Here is a 19,404-nt window from a genome sequence, read left to right as displayed (position 1 = left end):
GTTTCCTAATCTCCAATAACAGTAATGGTATTTGTTGTTAGGCAAGGAAACTGGAAATCTTCTCTGCTTCCAACCCGTCAGCCTATTGAAGAATTTCATATGCTCAATGAGATCACATTCCATTTTCTAAACTCCAGAGAACCTGTTGTCCATTTAATCATTATTCAAATCACAAACCCCAAATCTCTGGAAAGAGTCTAATAAATATTACCTGTACTTCATCCAGTGCAATAAAACCTTTCTTCGGGTATGCAGCCAAATCTGTTCATAATTCTCCAAGTGCAATCTCACCAAATCCCTTAAAAATTGTAAATTATGACTTACATACTCCTGAATTCAAATCCTTTCATAAGAAAGCATGTACCTCTTGATCACTCAAAATACCTACATTTATTGACTTAATCCAAGCACACCAACATCCCTCTGAATATCAATACTATCCAATCTCTTATTGTTTAACAAATGACCTACCTGATAAACAATGCAATAATAAGCATCTAAAAACTAAAAAAAATTAAAACATTCTTGCATTAAAGACGATGATAATGGCCATACTCTCTGATGTAAAAATCTTATGCCCTTCAAAGGCAGTTTGAAATAATTTTGCTACTATCAAAGAATCTATCAATGTAATAGATAATTCTTTGCTTCAAGTATTACAATGTGAATGAAATACTTGGGTGGGTTCTGTTTTTATGTAATTTTGCAGAATTATCGCAAGTACAAAAATTCGATCATTATATGGTAATCAGTTAATTCAACTATGGGCAGCCCAAGTAAGGGCAATATTATTAGCCGTTTAATTTCATATGTGACGAGCATTATAGGAGATATTGTTTATTATTTGATCAACACCATAAGTGTGCGCATGACATCTAAAACAATTGGTTTGCTGCCAACCTACTTCCTAGTTGTCTGCCCAGCATATCAAAGGAACAGCAACCATGAAATATGTACTCTCACTTTACAATGAAAACTTCAATTACTGGAAGGATAAGAAAACCAGAGGCAATCCCCTCTTCTAGATCAACATTCTAATTACAATTACTTGGCCATGGCGAGTAAGGCAAATCATTCAAATACTGGCCATCAGGTAGCCCAAAATGGCATTCTATTCTAACCTCTGTCAAAGGAGATAGACAGATGAAAAGACTGAGCTCATAGTCTCTTAGAGACTCCATCTAACTCCTGGAAGTCTCTGACCTACAACCAACAACCACTCGAAATGAAGAAGGAGCATTCCGGGTGGTACTGTGAACATTGAGTCCATGAAGTGGAAACACAAAGAGGCCTTGACTGCTGCAGTGGAGGCATCAGTTCCAACATTGACCTTATCAATTAAATGAGTGGACATAATTTCCAAGTGGAAGCAAATCACCCTCAATTTGTGGGGATTAACTATGAAGAAGAATCATAGGATTTGCTTTGATACAAATTTCTTTCTCAGATAATCAATCATCTAATTTTGGCAGGCTCTCCAGCCTCTCATTTGGCTGGAGGAGGGAGGTGCAACTTATTTATGTTGTAAACTTTTTTTAAATGGAACCTAGATTGCAATCTCACAATAAGGAAGCAGGTATATAGGTTTGAGCTGGGTAAATATGTTCTTTCAATGTGTTGTAAATATTTGAAATGACTGCTCCAGGAATCTTGCTAAATACTAGAAAAGGCTCAAAGGACTAAATGGCTGAACCCTGACCTGCTTCTATTACATCTATTCCTTGCATTTGATATCTACATCATTTATCTGTAATTTGAATGATTATGTCATTAATATGCTATCCTCAATCAAACTTTCCCTCCTGATGTTTTCAACTTCTCTCCCCTTAAAATATTGCTTCTCCTCCACCCATTGTGCTGGGATTGAATTTTGCCTTGTTGTGTATGAGCATAACATGGGAATCTCCTCTCTCCAACTTTTCACAAACATTTGACAATTTACAGAGGACATTACAGCACAGCACAGACCTTGAATGATGTGCCAGCCTATATATTTCTACCAAAAAGTACAAAACCTTTTCTACCTCATAACTCTATTTTTCTTTCATCCATGTACCTGTCTAAGAGTCCCTTAAATGTCCCTAATGTTCCAGCCTGAGAAAGAAATTTGTATCAAAGCAAATCCTATGGTTCTTTTTCATAGTCAATCCTGGCAAGGCATTCCAGGCACTCACAACTCTCTATGTAAAAACTTACCCTGATGTCTCCCCAAGTTTTCCTCCTTTTATTTCTTCAGATGTCCTCTGGTGTTTGTTACTCCCGTCCTGGATAAATGTTGCTGATATTATCTATGCCTCTCAGAAACTTGTTGACCTCTATTAAGTCACCTCTCTTCTTCACTCCAAAGAGAGATGTTCTAGTTTTGTGAACCTTGCCACATAGGACTTATTTTCCAATCCAGGGAACATCCTGGTAAATCTCTTCTGCACTCTGTCCATAGCTTTCACCTATAATGAAGTGACTCAGAAAACTGACATAGTGCATAAGGATGGAAGGGAAACAAATAGAAGTGTTATGAAACATATGGAGATTAAGGAGGAGGAGGTGATTGCTGCCTTACAGTGAGTAAAGGTAGACAAATCTCCTGGGCCAGATATGATATTCCCTCAGACCTTGAGGGAGATGTGTTGAAATTGCAGAGGTCCTGATAGATATATTCAAAATGTCCTTAGCCACAGGAGAGGTGCCGGAGGATAAGAGGGTAGGTCATGTTGTCCCACTGTTTAAGAAAGGCTCCAAGCGTAAACCAGTAACAAAAGGCCAGTGAGCCTGACATCAGTAGTAGGTAAATTATTGGAAGGAGTTCTGTGAGATAGGATATGTAGGTATATGGACAGCCATGAGCTGATTAAGGACAGTCAGCAAGGCTTTGTGCATGGTAGGTCGTATTTAAAAAATCTTGTAGAGTTTTTTGAGGAAGTCACAAAGAAGGTAGATGAAGGAAAGACTGTGGATGTTGCCTACATGGACTTTAGTAAGGCCTTCAACAAGGTCCCACATAGGAGGTTAGTTCAGAAGATTAAGACACAAGGTATACAAAGAGGGATTGTAAACTGGAGTCAAAATTGGCTGAATGGGAGAAGACAGAGAGTGGTAGAGGATAATTGCTTCTCAGACTGGAGGCCTGTGATTAGTGTGCCTCAGGGATCGGTGCTGGGACCATTGTTGTTTGTTGACTATATCAATGATCTGGATGATAATGTGGTAAATTGGATCAGCAAGTTTGCTGATGACACTAAGATTGGAGGTGTTATGGACAGCAAGGAAGGCTTCCAAAGCTTGCAGAGGGATCTGGACCATCTGGAAAAATGGGACAAAAAATGGCAGACGTAATTTAATGCAGACAAATGTGAGATTTTGTATTTTGGAAAGACAAACCAAGGTAAGACATACACAGTAAATGGTAGGGCACTGAGGAGTGCAGTAGAACAGAGAGATCTGGGAAAACAGATACGTAATTCCCTGAAATTATGTCACAGATACAGGGTTGTAAAGAAATCTTCTGGCATCTTGGCTTTCATAAATTAAAATATTGAGTATATGAGTTGGGACATTATGGTGAAGTTCTTTAAGACATTGGGTAAGGCCAAATTTGGAGTATTGTGTGCAGTTCTGCTCGCCTAACTACAGGAAGGACATCAATAAGATTCAAAAGTGCAGAGAAGATTTACTAGGATATTTCTGGGGAAAGATTAGACAGGCTGGGACTTTATTCCTTGGAGCATAGAAGAATGAGGGGAGATTTGATAGAGATTTAGGCAGAGTAAATGCCAGAAGGCTCTTTCCACTGAGATTTAGAGAGATAAATACGAGAGGACATGGCTTTCGGATGAAAGGGAAAGGTTTAGGGGGAATATTAGGGGAACTTCTTCACTCAGAGGGTAGTGAGAGTGTCAAATGAGCTGCCATCTGGGGTGGTAAATGCGGGCTCATTCTTATGTTTTAAGAATAAATTGGATAGAAACCTGGATGGGAGAGGTTTGTAGGGTTATGGAATGGGAGCAGGTTATTGGGACTAGCATAGAATAGAATGGCCAAATGGCCTGTTTTCTGTGCTGTATCATTCTATGGTTCAATGGACTAGAACTGAACACAATACTCTAAGAGTAGTCTCTCCAAAGATTTATAGAATTGCAACATGACGTCTCAACTTGAACTCAATCCCCCTACCTATGAAGCCCAACATCCCATAGGCCTATCAACCTGCACAGCCGATCTTGAGAGGTGTGAGGATTTGGACCCCAAGATCCTCTGTTCATCCACGCTGTTAAGTATCTGATGATTAACCCTGTTATCAGCCTTCAGATATGACCTTCCAAACTACATCACTTCACACTTCTCTCATGGGGACCTTGTCAAATGCCTTACTGAAATTCATATAGACCATATCTACCACCCTAACTTCATCAATTTCTTTTGTAACCTCCTCAAAAACTCAATTAGCCTCATGAGACATGACCTTCCCCTCAGAAGGCCATGCTGACAATTCCTGAGAAAACTGTAGTTCTCCAAATGCTCATAAATCCTGTCCTCAAGAATCCTTTCCAATAGTCTACACACCACTGACACGAGACTCAGCATTCTATAATTCCCAGGATTCTACCTTTTATCTTTTTTAAACAAGGGGACCGCATTTGCCATTCTCCAATCTTCCAGCACCTCCTATGTAACCAAGGAGGATGAAAAGATCAGAGCTAACACCACAGTTATCTCCTCCCTCCCTTCCCACAGCAACCTAGGTATATCACATCTGGCTCCGGGGACATATCAATCTTAATATTTCTAAGAAGAACCAGCACTTCCTCTTTAATCTCAACATGGTCGAGCACACAAGCTGGTTCTATTCTGACTGCATCTTGATCAAGGTCCTTTGATGAATACTGAAGCAAAATATTAGACCTCCCCAACCTCCTCTGCCTCCAGGCACATATTGCCTCCTTTATCCTTAAGTGGCCCAACCTTCACTCTCGTCATCCTTCTGTTTAGCACGTATATAGAACACCTTTTGTTCATTTACTGGATGTAATTCTCCAACACTTCATGCTTTGGCAATTGCAATTTGTACAACCATTGAATTTAATGCGCATGCAGTCTTTCAGAAGCAGCCACAAGGATGAACCCTGAAAAATTGCCCCTCCCTTATCTAGGTAGCATTTAAGTACATTAATTTATTTTGCGCATATTTTCAGACACAAAGGAAAAGGAAACTTGCAATTTATTGCAATATAGAAAAATGTAAATGCATCTGTGTACTCTTCCATAAAGCAAATAAACTAAAAGGCTTAGAATAGTTTATCTAATCGCATACCTTTGAAATTTGCCATCTCTTTTGCTCTCAGGCAAAGAGACTGAGCATAGCCTCCTTATCCCAAAAGACAAGAGACAATTCCAAGTGGTGCCAGTATGCATTCGCTTCCCTACACATCTTTCATTGCCTTGGCTCAGCAGCATTGCTTGTAAAAGCTTGAGCTTAGGGCAGCAAATAAGAACATAGGAGAAATTAAAAAGCAAAGCAAAAAGGAAAAAATGTAAATGGATAAAAAGAAATCTGTTGCATACATTATAAACTATTATTAAATATTTATAGTTAACAATTATTTTGTTATGGTAAAAAAAAGAACTGTGCATATGAAGAAGGAAACAAGAGTGGACATTATTTGAAACATGAGGCATGTAAATTAAGCTGGTGTTTTTTTTCAAAAGTCCCCTGAAAGAATGTTCTATTCTTTGAAATCCCAGATGGTAGTACCAGTCCCTGCAATCTGTGGTAGTGTTCTATGCCACTGCATCCTGTTTGAGATATGCAGATAGGAAAGGGAGCTCTGTTCTTCAGTAGCACAGACAGAGGGAGAGTCCCTCAAACAAGCAGTACTCTGTGAGTCATGCGTCTGTGGGTGAATCATTCTGGGACAGAAACCAAACTTTAGACCATAACCCTGATAACAGGATTCAGGAACACTAAGAGCAATATAATCCCAAAACCAGTGGATTGGCATTGTTTCACATTACAATTAGTCACATTATTGTTAACACTTAATACTTTCAAGTGATACCATACAGAAAGAGATACAATAGAGACCAAGTTTTAGTCATGAATAAACACACCATTATTTTTGAGAACAAAACAAAAAGGTATTATGATTTGATGAAAGGTTTCCATGCATGAGGTCACACATGTTTGGTACATGCCCTGACATCTCATGTGAAATTTTGTGTGTGTGAGGTGTACAAGCACAGACAGATTGAGGCCTTAACTGAAGAGTTGAGGCCTGTGCCTAAATTGTTTAAGGTGGAACCAGCCTTATCTGGTCAGTGGCTCAGTCCCTCTTAACTGCAGTGTTTTATTTGACCATCCCTTCTTCCTCTTTGCTGATTTAATTCAAACCCCAGTTAAAACTCTGACATCCTCCGAATCATAGGTCTAAAATCCTTCCTCTTCCGTTACAGGGTGATCCGGATGTTCCATTTATTGCAGACCTTTGCCTCAATGCCTCATCCACAGCAATCCTTCCCTCAATGTTCCGAATACGACCACAATAGAGTGTTTTAACTCCTGTAGATGAGTTTGTGTATTATCAAAGTACATTCGTGACATCACATACAATACTGAGATTCTTATTTTTATAATTTTATAAGAATTTCTACTTATCAGTAGTGTAAACTGTACTCAAGAAAATGATAGGTATGCAAAATAGAGAAACGTAAGCCAAGAAATAAATGTAAGCGAACAGTGCAATACAGAAAAAATAAATATTCAGTAATAAATAATATGCAAAGCAAGAGTTCTTAAATGAGTCTGTTTAGGAGTCCGATGTCTGTTGCTGAACCTGGTGGTACGAGTCTTGTGGTACCTATACCTTTTTTTTGATGGCAACAATGAGAACAGAACATGTCCTGCATGGTGTGGATCCTTGATTATTGCTGTTGCTCTCCAACAGCAGCGTTCCATGTAGATTTCCTCAATGGTGGAAAAAGTTTTGCCTGTGATGTATTGGGCTCTAACCACTACTTTTTACAGGGCTTTCTGCTCAAAGGTATGAGTTCCCCCATACCAGGCTATGGTGCAGCAATCAACACATTTTCCACTACACATCTGTGTAGTTTGCCGAGGTTTCCGATGTCACACTGAACCTCCGCAAACTCCTGAGGAAGTAGAGGAACTGATATACTTTCTTCATGATGCCTTTAGAATGTTGGGCTAAGGAAAGGTCATCTGAGATAGTGACTCCCAGAAATTCAAATTTGCTCACCCTCTCCACCTCTGATCCCTCAATGATCACTGGATTGTACACCTCTGGTTTTCCCTTCCTAATCAGCTGCTTGGTTTTTGGTGACATTGAGTGAGAAGTTGTTGTTAGTACACCATTCAGCCAAGTTTCCAATCTTCTTCCTTTATGCTGACTCATTGCCACTTCCTGTACAGCCCACTACTGTAGTATTGTCAGCAAATGTGTAAATGATTTAGTTGTCATATTGAGCCACACAGTCATAGGTGTAAAAAGAATAGAGCAGGGGCCTAACTAAGCAGCTTTGTGGTGCTCTGGGGTCTGATCGAGATTGTGGAGATGTTCTTGCCAATCTGCAGTGATTAGGGTCTGGAGATGAGGAAATCCAGGGGTGGGGGGGTGGTGAGGGAAACCCCATTTATCCTCCCTGTCACTACTATGGTCCTGTGGATTGACCTCTAATCCAATGCTCTACAGCAGTGGTTCCCAACCTTTTACTTTCCACTCACATACCACTTTAAGTATTCCCTATGCCGTAAGTGTTCTGTGATTAATAAGGGATTGCTTAAGGTGGTATGTGGGTGGAAAGAAAAAGTTTGAAATCCATTGTTTTAATCATTCCAAATTGATTCATTATGTGCACAGTTTCATAACTCCAAAGGACAATTTTTCTCAAGCAAAATATTTCAGTAATAATTGGGTCTGGAGCAGTGATTCTCAACCTTCCCTTCCTACTCACCTACCACCTTAAGCAATCACTTACTAATCACAGAACACTTATGGCATAGGGAATACTTAAAGTGGTATATGAGTGGAAAGTAAAAGGTTGGGAACCACTGCTCCACAGCAACCATACTACACTGCGAAGCAGCAGCCAGGATGATCTCTTGGAAAGTTGACAGGCTGGTGGTCAGTAGCCTTGCCTGCCTCAGTCTTCTCAGGAAGTGCAGTCGCTGTTGTGCTTTCCTGACAAGTGAGAAGATATTCTCCATCCAGGATAGGTCACTACTTAAGTGGACTCCAAGGAATTTGGTGCGCTCTACTCTCTCCACAACCGAGCTTTTAATGTTCGGTAGAAGGTGGTTGACCCTGAACCTCCTGAAATTCACAATCATCTTCTTCGTCTTGTCCACGTTGAGACTCAGGTTGTTATTCTTGGACCATTTCATGAGAGTTTCCACCTTGTTGCTGTCATGTCATCTGCAAACTTGATGATCCTGTTGGAGCTAGATCTGTTGCAGTAGCAGATAGTATTGAGAACAGGAGCGGGCTGGGCACACAGCACCTGAGGTGCACGAGTGTTCAGCGTGATCTGCTGCTGATCCAAACAGACTGTGGACATATATTCAAATGATGGGTCCACAGGAAGGGGACCATTTGCTTTTGATAGTGAACTCTGGTCGTAATACATTTTCTGGCTTTCATTCCACTTCTCTTCATTCTGCCTGCTGCTGTAATGCCAGTGAAGGACATTGGGGTGGCATAGTTAGTGTGGTGTTCAGCACATTGCTCTTACGATGCCAGTGACCTGAGTTTGAATCCAGCACTGTCTATAAAGAGTTTTTATTTTTCCTTGTGTCTGCATGGGTGTCCTCCGGTTTCCTCCTACATTCCAAAGACATTTGGGGTTGGTAAATTGATTGACAACACTGGTGTATTTGGGCAGTGTGGGCTTGTCAGACAGTGGGTTCTGTTCACTGTGCTGTATCTTAAAATTAAAACATAAAATTAACATAACACTTTCTTTGATATAAAAACTCACTGATATTTTGTTGCAAAGGGTGAAATTTCATGCAGCAGTTCATTTTAGGGAAGAAAGGTACTGTCCTTCACAATTCCAACCAAATGGCTCAAATAAATACAATAGAAATTAGAATATATATAAAAAAACTTCTATTGCTGGAAACCTAAAATAAAAACAAGACTTTGAAAGTACTTAGCACATCAGGCTACATCTGTGGCCAGAGACAGGGTCCATGAGATTTCCAGAGTCTGCCTTTTTAATTCTCCATCCTACTCCTTTACTCACTGGTCACCTGTCGCCTCCTTTCAGTTACAATGAAGCCCAACACAAGCTTGTGGAACACACCTCATCTTTCATTTGGACAAGTTACAGCCTTCTACAACGTCAGGTAATTTGGTTTCTGGCTGTACAGTTTATTCATGTTTTTTCTTTGCATTTTTTTTCCAACTGGAGTGGAGAAAATGCTCACCTGACCTGCTAGGCAGATCTTCCAGCTCTACATTTCACAGCATCCACAGCCTTTTGTCAATGTTATTTTATCTACATTTCCACATTAACAGCTCATATTCACTCATTAACCTTTCCTGCAGTTTAACAAGCTTCTTGTCTCTCCCTTTCAGTTCTGACAATGGGTAGTGAACCTGAAACGTTAACTCTTATGTTTTTTTTTACAGAGAACTTATTTTTTTTCAGTTCTGATGTGTCTCCCCTACCATCCAGGAATGGTCGTTCACACAGGAATGACCTAAACTCCAAATATCCTTATCATACCGCGAGTTTAGACAGAATACCAGAAATACAGTATTTACATCCTATTCCTTAGCCCATTTTCACAGATTGCCTGTAATTCAGTTTAGACTGCAGGTGATCCATGTAAATGTCTAGGGGTCGCAGAGGTAAAATTTCAGAACGGTAAGTCCTTTTATGATCTTTTTACACAAACTGTGTTTTGTAAAATTGGGAATAATTTCCCAGAACACAGCAGCTGTGTAAAAAACATATCTGTTTCTCTTCCCACTATGTGCTGTTCTGCTTGACTATTGTGTGTATTAGCTATAAGGAGAGATTTGACAAACCTCGAAAACAATCTGCTAGAGGAACTCAGCAAGTTAAACAACATCACAGCGAGAACAAGAATAGTTGATGTTTCAGGCCGGAATCTTTCACCAAGACTGAGAACTTCATGGTGTTAACCAATATATCCAAGACAAAGGTGAGAAGAATTGGATAGGGGCCAGTAGAAGATTTTAAATTTAAATTTAGACACATGGCACAGAAACAGGCCATTTTGGCCCATGAGCATGTGGTGTCCATTTTACACCCAATTAACCTACACCCGGTACGTTTCGAACAGTGGGAGCAAATTGGATCCCCGGGGAAAACCCATGCAGACACGGAAAAAACATACAAACTCCTTACAGACAGTGTGGGATCGGAACCCCAATTCGATCACTGGTACTATAATGGCATTGCACTAAATGCTACGCCAACCATGCTTCCCCAGATTGGTGAACCATGGAAGGGTAAAGGATGATGGACAGAGCCAACTGATTGGCAGATGACAGACAGAGATTCAAGAAAAAAATAGCTCAGGAAGGTGAGTCATACATGGTGCAGGAGGATGATAAGTGGAGACAAAGGCTGCCACTATAGCAATCTGATGAGAAAAGGAAGTGACAATAATAGTATAATGAGAGACCAGGTCCAACTAGTGGGAGTGTTTGGGGGCAGGGAGGGGACAGGTGAGGTTAGAGGAGGAAGAATCCTGGGGAAAATGTGGAGGAAAGAGGGTGGAACCAGAAATGGAGTGGGGGTGAGAATGTGTGAAGTCTGGGTGGGGGTAGGTGGTAAATAGGACAAAATTAGGTTGGGGCAGGGAGGAGAAACTACAGAACAAACTCAGAAGAGAGAGGGGATTTATTACCTGAAATTAGAAAATTCAAGATTTGTACCATTGAACTGCAGACTGCCCAGGCGAAATAGGAGATGTTGTTCCAATGAATTGTCTTAAACTGTTGTTAAAAAGTTTTAATAACTGTCGTACCTATTAAATACACAACATCTCACCATTACCTAGTATTTCAACAGTCATTTTGGCCGTAAGTTTGCTGATTCAAACCGCCATCATTTAGATGTTACTGAACCAAAATTTCAGTTCTGTTTTTGTGTGCTGCTTATGTAAAAGGAAAAGTATGTTCTCTGTGACTGAGATCTGGTCCAGGAGTTGAAAAAAGAGAGATTTCAGATTTATTGTCAGAGCATATACATGACATCACATATAATTCTTTTTTTCTGAAGGTGAGGTAGAATTACCACTTATTGGTAGTGAAAAAAAACTGTACACCGCTGTCACAGATAACAAATGTAAACAAACTGACTTTGCAATACAGAGAGATTTAAAAAATTAATGAAGTGCACAAGTAAGAGTCTTTAAATGAGTCCCTGATTGAGTTTGTTGTTGAGGAGTCTGATAGTGGAGGGGAAGAAGTGAGTGTTCTTGCAAAGTGCTTGCAGTCAGTTTTCTGTCTGAGGCTATGTTCAATAGGAAAGAAGGGGGATGGATCTCAGTTAGCTGTCAGAAAGAATCAGGGCCTGGAATTGATGTATAAAGGGTGGGGAAGGGAAGGGAAGGACCTCTGGGGATCAGCAGATCAGGACTAGGTGCTATGACATTGGAAAGTGGGTCATTGTGTCGAGGAGGTTCAGGAGAATAAAAGGGCTGGGCTCAAAAATTTTTGGAGGAGAGAATGGGGTGATGGGATGGCAGACAGGCAGTCAATATTATAATGGCCTGCAGGCATCACAGGGTTCTTATGCAGCCCAGTGATTGTAAAGACTAAGAGTTTCTGGAGGAACGCAGCAGATCAGACAGCATCTATGGGTAGAATGGTCAGTCAATGTTTTGGGTGTGAATGCTTTATCAAGACTATGTTAATAATATGTAAAATTTCAGATATTAAGGGGGAAATGGTTGGGTGAGGGGTACAGAGGGGTATTGGACAAATTGTGGGAGAGGTAGAAAAGTAGAGGGAGAAATAAAGATTTTGAGTGGCAATGAGTGGCTACTCATGCAATTAATACTTTTTAACATTTCAAACAAATTTTTACATCCTTACATTCTCTCAATCCACTCTAACCTTATCTTCATGTTCTGTTGTGTACCTTGAGAATGATTTTTTCCGCACGTTCTCATTTACTTTTAATAAATAAATATTAGTTGTACCTAGCAAGAGAGCTTGATTTTGGAGAAATTGACCAAAACAATGTTCCCAATTAAATAATTATTGCTGAATAACAATGGGTATCAATTTATTTGTTGCCATGCAGTGGATCATGAACCAAGACTACAAAGAAAAGCCGTGATCTATTAGCAATCATCTGGTAATCCTCTAAAAAATGTCAAACAAATTAGGCAATGGGAATTACTGAAGAATAAAAACTTTCCTTAAATAACATGCATGGATGCGCTCTGTATTTTTTAATGGTATTAACAAGTGGTTCTCCATCCTGCTGTTTTATGCGTTCTGGTTAGAGTATGGCAATCTGCTGGTGACATGGGTTTTATATCTAATCTGCTGAATGAAATCTTGGAAGTCTGCCAGGCAGTAAAGTTTTTCAAACTAATGTCTTCTTTGCACTGGAAAAGTTTTGAAGGTCTTTCCCTGCAATCAAGGCATCACTCACTTTCTTTGTAAAGGAATGATCTGTAGTCTATACTATCTGGCAAATGTCCATGGTGGTGTTTGGGAAAGATCCTGTTACAGGGAAACTGAGTGTATTGGTGACCGAGAAATTTTGAAAAAAGCTGTCCAAGTCTTTGAAGTTGATAGATGATGTAGATGACAGAAGAGTGCATGCGGGCAGCTCTTTTTAACATAAGAGATTTCAATGCAGTCCTCTGTAAACATAGGTTATTGGATATTTATAAAGCAAATATATATCCTAAGATGATTTGTACCTGAATTTTTGGATGGAGCACACATTAAATAGAGAATCAAAAGATATAATGGTAGTTCAATGAAAAGTGTTATAATGTTATTTGGTTAATGACAGCCAAGGCAGTTAGTTTAAGTTGATTCAAAGTTGCAGGCCACATGCAAATTCACACTTTCTCATTCAACAAAATGAGAAAGAACGTACAACCTACGCCAGAGTTTTCATTCAGAGCCTATAATCTCTATCATCCAGCATCAAAGAGCCAAATTACAGGAACAAAACTATCACTGAAAAATTATACCTTCGATCCTGAATTTTCAATGTGACAGATTATTGAACAGCCTTCACGACTTCTTGATTTTGCAAAGTGCCTGTAAGATGTTCCCAGTGTTTCCTGATTTTATTTTGGAGCTACAAAATGTTCCATTTTTCTAGACAGTATGAAGGAGAGAGAAGTTGGACAAACTTGGGTTGTTTTCTCTTGAGTGAAAAAAGAATCATAGGGTAGAAGCCAGAGGTGGCCAAACTTGCTTAATGTAAGAGCCACAAACGATAAAGCTCAGATGCTTGAGAACCGCAGGACATGAACAAAATTCACACGTACGTTTTTATTGTTACATACTCATTTTGTTACAAAAATTTTATATAAATTTTAAGAAATGCATATTAAATGCAATAATATTTATTTATGCATGCAGTTTTAAACTGTTAATTTGTATTAGTTTCAGTAATCACAAAGACACAAATATGTAAAAAGGTAAACCAAAAAATGAGAGATATTTTAATCAGATTTCCACCTTACAAAATTATTTTTATTATAATTATATTTTTATGACTAAAATACAATGCTACAAATATCAGGCTATTAAAGACGTGAGTCAGGTGGGTGAGAGACCGGCAGCGTGAGTCGGGCGGTGGGGGGGGGGGGTAATGGTCGTAATTTATAGAATATTCAAATTTTCCACAAGCCACATATTAAAGGTCAAAGAGCCACAGTTTTGCCACCCTTGTACGAGAGGGCATGTATTTTGGGCAAAATGGGAAGGGGGCTGGTGTTAGTTTAAAGGAGATTTGCAGTGCAAGACAGTCGTAGGTGTCTAGCATGGGCTGCTAGGGGTATTAGTGGAAGCAAATATTACAGTAACATTTCAGAGGTTTCTAGACAAATGCATGAATATGCTAGGATAGGAAATGTATTATGTGCAAATGGCAGAGTTTTCATTTAATTTGGGCAGATAAGTGGGTTAAAGGGTCTGTTCCTGAGCTGTACTGTTTTATGTTCTATATAGTCCTTAATACAGTAACTACATTAATAATAATTAAGAGTAAAACACGAAAGTCTACAAACACAACAACTGAAATAAAAGTACAATGCTGCAGAAACTCAGCAGGCCAAGCAGTGTATATTATCTTTCTTTGGCTTGGCTTCGCGGACGAAGATTTATGGAGGGGGTATACAACCAACATTTTGAGCCTGAGACCTTCATCAAGGTATATTATTACTAATATTATTTTTTATTTATTATTATAATATAAATAATAATTTGGAATAAAATGATTAATGAAAATATAAACTAGCTTTCATTAAAGTCACATTAAGAGCACCCTCTGTTTAGTTCCCATCCCTTCAGAATACCTAAACCTCCAGCATGGGCATCAATCATAGATGCAGCCACAGCAATTCCCTTGCGGAGTCCAAGCTCTTGAGCAGCAACTGAAGTCAAGCCATTTCCCACCTTGCTGCCAGGAGACAATACATGATTCCCTGGATCAGAAAGAAAAAAAATTGTTCAGTAATAGAACATTACATTTAGACCTGAATCAGGTTCATGCAGACAAGATATTGACACAGATATTGATGCTGTTTGTTGAAATCAATGAAATGAAAATAAATAACTACTTCTCTTACGAAATCCTTCTCAACCTGTGTATTCCAAAGGTGTTTTGAACCTTAATTGTTTCTGGTAACTTAGGCATTACTAGTTCCACTTTTCAGAATCAGAATCAGAATTTATTGTCGTGAACAAGTCATGAAATTCGGGGTTTTGCGGCAGCGTCATCGAGCAAACATTCATATTATAACCATCTTGCAACATTACGATAAATTAAAAAAAATAAAAATAATAGTGCACGAAAAGTAAGGTCTTTGGTTCATTGATTATTCAGGAATCTGATGGCAGTGGGGAAGAAGCTGTCCTCGTGCCCTTGAGTGCTCGTCTTTAAGCTCCTGTATCTTTTCCCTGATGGTAGCAGAATGAAGAGGGCATGGCCTGAATGTGGGGTCTTTGAGAATAGAGGCTGCTCTTTTAAGACATCACCTCATGTAGATGTCTTCGATGGAATGAAGTCTGGTGCTTGTGATGTCACAGGCTGAGTTAACAACCCTCTGGAGTTTATTCTTGTCCTGAGAATTGGCACCTGCATACCAGGCAGTGATGCCCACACGAATTGTGTTGCCGTATCCACCCCACCCCCTTCCAGTCGCCTGGCCATCACCTCGACCGCTGGTCCCTCGGTGGTCCAGACGTCTCCCCCAACTGCGATCCATCGGCCGCCTCCCCCAACCGCGGTCCCTCGGCCTCCTGGACGTTTCCCCGACCGCGGTCCCTCAGCCGTCTCCCCCGACCGCTGGTCCCCACTTGCTGGATTTTGGAGCTTTCCGGATTTTAGATGTCCGGATGAAGGATCGTGTACCTTTAATCATTTCACATCTGAGTATGGTTTCATATTTCCAGCAGTACCTAGATCCATGAAATTGTTCACATTTGAAATGAGACAATGACAACCCACAAAATATTCATCTCTATTATGCATCTAAGCTAAGTTTTATTTTGTCCTCACCAAACAAGGGTGTGTATGTTCCATCAAAAATCACAGATATTTCTTGATTATGAATTATCTACCTAATTTCCTTCTGTCCAGAAACTTGGCCAAATTGTAGCTTGCCCATTAGCAGAGAATAGGTTGGGCGTGAACCTTTATTTGATTTATTTTGGGTGATATAGAACATTGCCCATTTGTTCTTCAGTGAAACCAAATACAGGTGATATTTTTCAGAGCAGAATACTTAGTTTAATAACAGAAATGATCTTATCAAAGGTAATTATTTCTTCATGATTTTAGAAATTCCTCAAAAAAACTATCTGCTATACATTGATACTAAATTAGTAATCCAAGAAGATGGGTTCATAATCGCACAATGCTATTTTATTTTTAATTCGTAATAATGTGATGTTGGGATAGCTAAAAATGGCAGTGCCAAACTGAAACTTAATTTAGAAATACAGCATGGAATAGGTCTTTCCAGCCAGCAAACCTGTGCCGTCCAAATACACCAATGTGGCCAATTAATGTCTTTGGAACATGGGAGGAAAGGAAGGAACCCCACATGAACACGAGGAGAATGTATAAATTCCTCACAGACAGTGTGGAATTCAAACACGTGTCACTGGCACTGTAATAGCTTTGCGCTAACTGCTACACTATTATTATTTTTGAATCTATGTGGTAAAATCGTTGCTTTCTAATGTAATTGTCTGAGAGGATGAGCAAATGTAGGTTCTTGGGAGTCACTATCTCGGAAGATCTTTCCTGAAACCAACACACCAATGGCATCATGAAGAAAGCCTCTACTTCCTCAGGAGTTTGCGGAGGAGCTAGTGGAGTTGTTCAAATGAACCGGTACGGACGTGAAGGGCCGACATGGCCTGTTTCCGTGCTGTAAACGGTTATATGGTTAAAAGCTCCATGATTCTGACTTAGTGATGATGAAGTAGCAGTAATATCAGAATCAAAATCAGGTTTATTGTTATGAACATGTGTCATGAAATTTGTTTTCCCCAAGTGTTTCGGTTTACTCCTACTGTTTGAAATGTAGCAGGGATGTAGGTTAATTGGGTGTAAATTGGGCGCATGGACTTGTGTGCTGAAATGGGCCTGTTACCGTGCTCTATGTCAACATTTAAAATTTAAATTTAAATTAAAAAAAATTAAATCATGCAGTGTGGCACATTGCAGGTGGTTATGTTCCCTTATTCTCCTTGTCCTCTTAAGTGTTTGAAGTCCAGGGCTGATGAGATCCTGTCAAAGAAGACTTGGCATATTGTCATTAGGAATCTTACTGAGGATACAGATGGAAGAAGCTGAGATTCACTATAAAAGTGAGGGACTGTGTAGCGGAGCGGTCATCGTCGGAGTGAGCTGAGTCAGAGTGGTAAGGCTTTGACTCAACAGGCTTCAGCAAGAACAGGTAAGAGGCGAGGGATATTAGGAGTTGAAGAAAAGGCTACCCTATTCAAGGAACCAAAAGGTTTCAGCAGGCACACACAGGTAAGGGGAGGTTTTATATATCATACATTTTGTTCCTCAAGTCAAAAACAATGGGAATGGCAGACAAGGCAGGGGAATGCTTCTCTTTCAGAATGTGCATTGTCAGTAGTATTCCTGTCGACTTTATCTGCGAGAAGTGCATCCAACAGCAGCTCCTGACGAGTCGAGTTAAGGAAGAGGAGCTGGAGTTGGTATGAACTCCAAATCATTCAGGAGGCAGAGGGGGTGATAGACAGGAGTTACAGGGACACTATCACACCTAGGAGGCAGGAAGAGGGTAGATGAGGGTAGTCTGGAGAGGGAAAGGGAGTTGGCAGGTGCAGGGCACTCCTGTGGCCATTTCCCTTGATAATGTATACTACTTTGGATACCGTTGGGATGGGGGAGAAGCTACCAGTCACAAGCCATGGAGATCATGTGTCTGGCACAGAGTTTGGTCCTGGGCTAAGAAGGAAAAGGAGAAGAGGTGAGTTGTAGTGCTAGGGGATTCCAAAGTTACGGCAACAGATGTACTGTGGAAGAAATTGAGTATCCCGAGATATCTCAGATCAAGTTCACGGTATTCTCAGGAGGGAGGGTAAGCAGCCAGATGTTGTGGTCATGTTGGCATCAATGATGTGGGTAGTAAGAGTGAGGAAGTCCTGCAAGGAGAGTTCTGGGAGTTAGGTGCTAGGTTGAAGGACAGGACCTCCAGGGTTGTGATCTCAGGATTGCTTCCCGTGCCATGTCCGAGTGAGGTTACAAATAGCAGGATAATGCACCTCAACACATGGCTAAAGACGGTGCAGGAGGCAGAGTTTTGTTTCTGGATCATTGGCCTTTCTTCCAGGGAAGGTGGGACCTGTTCCAACAGGGTGGTTTGCATCTGAACTGGAGGGGGACTAATATCCTTGCGGGAAGGTTTGCTAGTGCTGCTTCGGCTGATTTAAACTAGATTTGTAGGGGGAGGAGAACCAGAGTGCCAGAGCAGATAGAGGAGTGGAGGAGGGAAAAGATGATGTGAAAATTGCATGCACCATTCAAAATCAACAGGTTGTATGTGGTGGAAAATTTCTAAGGTGCATCTATTTCAATGCAAGAAGCATTGTAGGAAAGGCAGACAAACTTAAAGCATGGATTGGCAGGTGGAATTAAGACATTATGGCCATTAGTGAAAGTTGGTTGCAGGAGGGGCAGGACGGGCAGCTCAAATGTTCTGGGCTTCTGTTACTTTAGGCGCGATAGAATGGTGGGCAGGTGGGGGAAATTATCATAGCTGGGCTCAATCAGGAGAGACCAGAGGGCTCTTCTACTGAGGCTATATGGGTGGAGCAGAGGAACAGTGTGGCACAATAAATAACCACAAGCAGACACGAAGTGCGTGATTAAAGACTTTAATATCCAGAAACATTGGGCATGTCTCTACATGATGCTGGCCTAGATCCAAGGCTGGTATAGAAGGAGGAGACTAGAGTTATCAGCCTTTATTAGGATTTTACGGGGAGGAGTTACAGGGATGGAGGCAGGTCAGCCTGTACAGTCTAGTGAGGTTACACCTGCACCACTGTGCTCCAGCACAAACAGGAAAGGTATGATCATACTCATGGGGTTGCATTACAGACCAATATATAGAGGTAGCAACTAGAGAGAGTGCAATACTGGATCTCCTATTGGGGAACGAGACAGGACAGGTGAAAGTACGTGTAGGGGTACATTTTGGTCCAGTGGTCATAATGCCATTAGTTTCAAGTCAATTGTGGTGAAGGCTAGGCCTCAGTTGAGATTCCAAATTGGAGAAGGGCTAATATTGAGGAAATGGGAAAGGATTTAGATTTTTGAATGAGTGGATTGGGATAAGTTGTTTTTTTTAGGCAAGGATGTCCGAGGTAAGTGGAGGACCTTACAATATGAAATTTTGAGAGTACAGAGTTTGTATATTCCTCTCAGGATTAAAGGCAAGGTTAGCAAGTATAGGGAATCTTGGTTTTCAAGGGATTTTGGGGATCTGGTGTGGAAGAAGGGAGAGGTGTATAGCAGGTATAGGCAACATGGAGCAAATGAGGTACTTGAGGAGTATAGAAAATATGAGAAAACGTCACGAAATAAATCAGGTATAATAAAAGAAGACATGAGGTTGCTTTGGGAGACAATGTGAAGGAAACTCCTAAGGGTTTTTGCTCTCGCATACAC

General features: G+C 40.4%; 1 protein-coding gene across 9 annotated transcripts in view; it reads right to left on the bottom strand.

The window, feature by feature from the left end:
- fggy (FGGY carbohydrate kinase domain containing) overlaps window positions 1–19,404 on the bottom strand; it is a 347,777-nt gene that overhangs the window by 156,926 nt on the left and 171,447 nt on the right. For 8 of the 9 annotated variants that reach the window (XM_069938509.1, XM_069938508.1, XM_069938507.1 and 5 more), the window contains one exon: window positions 14,543–14,671. The exons of the other annotated variant lie outside the window; for it this stretch is intronic. In XM_069938509.1, the coding sequence (XP_069794610.1) occupies window positions 14,543–14,671 (129 nt within the window). The remainder of the gene's footprint in view (window positions 1–14,542; window positions 14,672–19,404) is intronic. 9 annotated transcript variants of the gene reach the window in all.

This window comes from Narcine bancroftii, chromosome 5 (genome assembly GCF_036971445.1).
Source record: "Narcine bancroftii isolate sNarBan1 chromosome 5, sNarBan1.hap1, whole genome shotgun sequence".
Classification (NCBI taxonomy): Eukaryota; Metazoa; Chordata; class Chondrichthyes; order Torpediniformes; family Narcinidae; genus Narcine; species Narcine bancroftii.
The sequence above is the reverse complement of the archived record's forward strand: the minus strand, read 5'-3'. Positions and strand labels throughout refer to the sequence as shown.